General features: G+C 32.4%; 1 protein-coding gene across 1 annotated transcript; it reads left to right on the top strand.

Moving 5' to 3' along the window:
- Positions 1–2,446: 2,446 nt before the first annotated feature.
- LOC128549795 (uncharacterized) lies at positions 2,447–5,256 on the top strand. Its single transcript, XM_053527430.1, has 3 exons — positions 2,447–2,572; positions 4,155–4,255; positions 4,567–5,256. The coding sequence occupies exons 1-3, from the start codon at positions 2,447–2,449 to the stop codon at positions 4,889–4,891; spliced, it is 552 nt and encodes a 183-aa protein (XP_053383405.1). The 3' UTR covers positions 4,892–5,256.
- The last annotated feature ends 433 nt before the right edge of the window (positions 5,257–5,689 follow it).

The raw sequence follows: 5,689 nt of genomic DNA, 5'->3' as shown, positions 1-5,689 counted from the left end.
TATCGTGGACTATGATTAAAATATACGAATAAAGATTATGTCATATCGTTAGCGTCTTTTGCTGAAGTAGGAGTCTACCAGGTTATATCACGCTAAATAGTTGTTGTTCTTTATTCTATATAAAATTGACCTATTTCCAATGACAGCAGCACACATCAGGACCCATTTTAAATTTCTGTAACTTACATTTTCTTGAAGAATATTGTCAGTGCTAACTAAAAATCAAAAGAAAAGTGGGGGTCATGTTTGATGCAAGAAAAATAATTTCAGTCAAACACACAAACTGCAAAATCAGCTAAAAAATGAGACCCCAAATTATACTGGTGGTGTATGATCTAAGTTTCCATGAAAAATTTTGACATGTTGTTATTTCATTATGAAAATGTTACCTACATGTCAAGCATAGATCTGTCATGTGATTTTAGCAAAAAAATAATGCAAAGAAAATAAGAAAAATAGCTCTACAGAGCAAAAAACTGAGGACTATTTGTATCCGCCATTATGCGACTACCATTTTTTCGCGCCATTTTTCTATTTAGTGTCTGTATGCCACCAGACTTGTAGAATAGAGTCGTTAATATGAAGTAAAAACGCGTGAAAGGGCCTACCAGACTTTAGTTTAAGTTAAGGCTACAACACACTATAATGATAATTAGCTGTTCTTCTTTATTCTATATAAAACTGATATATTTCCAATGGCTGCAGCACATATCAGGACGGATTTTAAATGTCTGTAATTTACATTTTCTGCAAGAATATTGTCAGTGCGGAATAAAAATCAAAAGAAAAGTGGGGGTCATGCTAGAAAAATGTTGTCAGTCAAACACACAAACTGCAAAATCGACTAAAAAATGAGACCCAAAATTGCAGCTGTGGTGTATGATCTAAGTATCCATGACAAATTTTGTCATGTTATTATTTCATTATGAAAATGCTACCTACATGTCAAGCATGGATCTGTCATGTTATTTCAGCAAAAATTGTAAAGAAAATGAGGAAAATAGCTCTAGAGAGCGAAAAAAAATAACAACTGATGGCTAATTGCATACATATATAACATTTTAGTTTACCTCGTTAATGTGTTGTTATAGATGACATTCGTTAAAAAATATGTGTTAAAGTTATCACGTCATGCTAACGTGTTATGCTTTAAAAATAATTGTTGCATATGTTAAAGGGAAAGGAAAGCCTGCAAATAAGTTAATGTTATATGAAAGCCATCCTCAAGCCTTTCATAACGCTAAAAGATCCTTTTTAATCGGATAAATATTGAAAAAGATATCGTATATTGAAATTTAAGAAAATGGCTGATCATTGAGGCAGCAATTTTAGTGTGTTTATAACGTCATTTACACACTGCTGAATTCTTTATTTAACAAATAACCCTTCAAAAAGATTGATTACATATATTTCTGGAGTGTAAGATGTAAATCATAGTAATTTCTTTCATTATAGCTTGAAAAAGTAGAAAAATTGTTTTACAGAAATAAGTAAATCAGTTCAGATATGTTGCTAGAAATTTAACAAATCCATGTTGAGTTTTGTTGTCATGGAAACAAAATGGCCGCCAATTTGATCAAATATTTAAATGCTCATAACTTTGTCATATTTAAGCCAATTTTGAAAATTCTTTCACTTCTCTAAATGGTTCATGAAATTCTAGCAGACGAAATTAACATAAGAACAACATTCGTTGTTCTTTAACCAGATTATTTTGTATTTCTTGTCTTGTCTAAAAGGTCATACAAACTTTTGAATGTTCTTCTTCTTCTTCAAATTAATACACTCCTTCATAACTTTGTAGATTGTGTGTAAGCGCCGAATAGAATTTTATGGTGTTTTTATATATATCAAGTTTGTAAATGTGCCAAAACAATAAAACTTTCCAAATGTTACAATATTAAAACTTTGTACACTGGTTGCTGTACATTGAGTGCAGAGTTTAGGACAGTCACAGTGACAAAAGCTTTGAAGGAGTCAGCTGTGGCTGCTGTATGTGCGACAGCGGGCAACATGTTCCACTGACCTATTGTTCTTGGGAAAATGAATATTTATATGAATCTTTGTGCCAATGTGTCTGAAGATATACATGTTACCGTGTCCATGCCTTGTTCTTGAATCAGTTAGCATTAATAAATTCTTCTCCGGATATATGGCTACGACGTGATGGACAATTTAAAAAGAAAATATTAAGCGAGCTCTAGTTCGTTTAATCTCTGGTGATGGCCAATTAAAATCCATTAACATATTAGAAACTGAACTTGTTTTATGATTGCGATTAGTGACAAATCTGGTAGCCCTTCTCTGATTTTTTTCAGTTTGATCTATATGGCTTTTATGTTAACAGTAGAATGGTTATAATGTTATGATACCCATTCCTTTGTTTATTAAGACGTTTTATTTTTTAAATATATGGAAGTAGTTATTTAAAATAATTATATCTTCGATGGCACAGAGACAGGTGGCCAGTTACGTTACAAACATGCACCACAACACCAGTAGCGATACTTTCATGATGGACCATTTGCCATCGGAAGCGCTAGACTTAAAGGTTCAGCTGACCATGTTAAAAGTAAATCTTATATATTTACATTCACTCAATGAAACAATAAACAGAAGCTCTGTACAGCTTTTGAGCAACCGTATCTTAAGAATAGTTGAAACAAAATAAATTTTACCCCCAGCTATTTTCTCGTACAAATTTACAGCTGACTCGAGTGAGACAATCGCTATAAAGTGAGGACACACCAATTTAGTAGTAGAAAGGAATCGAACCAAGGGCCGCCCTCAATAAGAAAGTGCATTAGCCCAAATCTGCAAACAACAGAAAATATCTCCAACTATCTACAGGTCAGACTCAAACATTTAACTACATAGCGATGTATCTCATAACTTTTTGCAAACCCCTATGTCGGCTAAATTATAATCACATTAAAGGGCATATATTATCTTTGCAAAAGAAACATTTTTTCTTATGGACTCCTTCAAATGAGTTAAAGTGATAAATGATTTAAAAATGATTACTAGTTAATATAATTAATTGATATCCTCAATTCTAACCGAGAAACATGAAAACGTTAAATAGCAAGAAACATGAAATAATTTGTTTCCAAATAGAGAATATTAGGTTACTGTCTGATAAATTTAAATTTATTAGGCGAGTCGAAGAAAATATATTAGGCGATGCTTATCCTACCTGCTCAGAAAATTTGGAAAATAGTCGTTGGTAAGAGCAAAAGCGTGCAGATCGACTTGACGTCATAATTATATGACGTTTGCAAGTGCAATTCAATTTGTGGATAAAATTAAAAAATTGCGATAACTTTTTTGTTTCTGGATAAAAACTTTTGATATTACCACTTATTTTCTTAGTTAGAACAATTTCAATAAAATGATAACGGTTTCAATGAAAATTCGGAAAAAAAATGTTTTCAAAATTTCCGGCTGAAGAGCTGTAAAAGTGAAAAATAGCAAGAACTTTTTTGTTTCTGGATAAAAACCTATTATTTGACCATTCATTTTCAAAGTTCAAACATTTCCAATACAATAGTGACGGTTTCAATGCAAAAATTTTGATAAAATATGTGATTTCAAAAGTTCCCGCAAAAGTGATATCTTGACAATGACTAAATAAAGCAAAGTTTATTAGGCAGGCCGATTTTGTGCTATATCTTGTATGAGGGTCGGATAAAATGAGTTATATTGTGCTTCCTGCTATTTAATATATAGAAAATAAAATCGATAAAAAATACTCGCGATTTTAATACGATTTACCACTTAAACTCATCTTAATACAATCGCTAAAGCAAAAGTAACGGTGTGTTTCTTTTTGCAAAAAGAATATTATGCGCTTCATCGTGATCTTGATTAAGCCGACAAAGGGTGTGCGTAAATTTAAGTTATGAGACAAATTTCTATGTAGTTAAATTTTGAGAAGGACCTGAAACCTACGCCGGGCTACAATAATTCTTCCCCCAACTCACAAATTGGACCGAACATCTCCTGGTGATTGCAGGTGCTGTGTCGGCCGTTGCCACTGCAACCGGAGAGGCTTGACTTAATGGGGATAATAAGCCAGCTACTCACTAGGTGGCGCTAGTAAAATAAGGGGTAAACAGTGCTGACCCAGATTCTTATCTCAAATGGATTCTTAGAGGAAATCAAAATATTTTGGATGGAAACTTATACAATTACAGAGAGAATTAATAAAAAGAAGGGCATCAATCAAATGCAGAAAGGAAGATTTGTTAACAAGGTTTGTTTTTATGTTGTTATAATCAAATAATTCTCAGACAATAGTATTAATCCATTTAAACCTTGAGAAACCAGTACACAGAGGCAAATTATTATGTCTTATATTAAATACATGTAGGCCATGGTGTGCATTGCAAGTTGTATTGGTGCTATCTTTATTGCATCTCATTATTTGTAGATTTAGTGTTGCTTATATAAAGCAATAATACTGGAGAGTAGCCCTTTGGATAACATTTTTACAGGTTAATGACTTATGCTAGCACTATATCTTGTTTGAGGAATTTATGGTGTCTATCTTTTTCTTACTTTCAGACCTGAAGCATATGACAGAAATCAAGACTTCAGGGATGAACCTATTCTCCTACCAGAACCTCAGGATTCAGACTGGTCCACTGAAGGGTTTCATCAACTGCAAGCAGACCATAGGATCCACTTCCCTAAATTGGGAAGCAATATGAAAAAAACAGCAATTAAGAAATTTGAAATGCATACCGGATATAGTGTCAACAACTGCGGTTTAGTCACATGTAGAAAAAGTCCTTATCTGGCTGCAACACCCGACGGAGTCATCAATGAACAAACAATAGTTGAGGTGAAATGTCCATATGCTTGGAAAGAGGCAATTATCCAACCTTGAAAATTTTTTCCATACTTGGATTATACGGACGAAAAAATGGAGCTAAAGAAAACTTCAAACTACTATTATCAGATACAGTGACAGATGTATATATATTGCTTTTTCATTGTGTATACATTCAAGGATATGTTTGTACAAAAAGTTGAACTAGATCATGCGTACTGTAAACACAATATTTTACCAAGGCTAGAGCTGTTCTACAAAATGTATCTGTGGAAATATATAGCTGAACATTTGTGAAATAACATTGATGATGATTAATTAATGTAGACATTTGCAGTACAATATGATGTTCAGTCTATAAAAAGCTATTATGCATTTGATAAATAATTGTTTGTAGTTGAAATAAATATATAACAGTCCAGCATCAAAAGTTCATATTTCTTGGTATTTCTGCACAAAACAATAATAGTTAAGCAAGTTTACCAACAATACATCTACGGAAATTAGCTATGTTGAAGTACACAAATGTAATCCTTGATTAAGTTTTGTTTTTGGCAAGTTCAAGATCTTAATATTTTGAAACAATATCGTGTTTACTAGGTTGCCACAGTTTTGTCTTATTCCCAGGATCTGCTATTTTTACTGCTACTCTCCATAAATCCTTTAAATGTTGTTCTTTTGGAAAATGAATTCCTCCATAACCCTTACATAGTGGTACACAACAATACCGAACCATAATCAAAATTTTATTCGTTTCATCTATGAACTACTCAAAAATCCTTTAAATAAATGTATTTAAGTATTTATTTGACTATTTTCTAAGATTTTATTTTGTTCTGGGTCAAATACCAAGGA

This window comes from Mercenaria mercenaria, chromosome 2 (assembly GCF_021730395.1).
Source record: "Mercenaria mercenaria strain notata chromosome 2, MADL_Memer_1, whole genome shotgun sequence".
NCBI lineage: Eukaryota > Metazoa > Mollusca > Bivalvia > Venerida > Veneridae > Mercenaria > Mercenaria mercenaria.
The sequence above is the reverse complement of the archived record's forward strand: the minus strand, read 5'-3'. Positions and strand labels throughout refer to the sequence as shown.

What these genes read in the sequence shown, in the direction of transcription:
- LOC128549795 (XM_053527430.1), top strand. Translation starts at nt 2,447, where the DNA reads ATGGCACAGAGACAGGTGGCCAGTTACGTTACAAACATGCACCACAAC. An exon ending in TTCAGCTGACCATGTTAAAA is followed by an intron (nt 2,573 to 4,154) that starts GTAAATCTTATA and finishes ATGGATTCTTAG; the next exon opens with AGGAAATCAAAATATTTTGG. An exon ending in AAGGAAGATTTGTTAACAAG is followed by an intron (nt 4,256 to 4,566) that starts GTTTGTTTTTAT and finishes TCTTACTTTCAG; the next exon opens with ACCTGAAGCATATGACAGAA.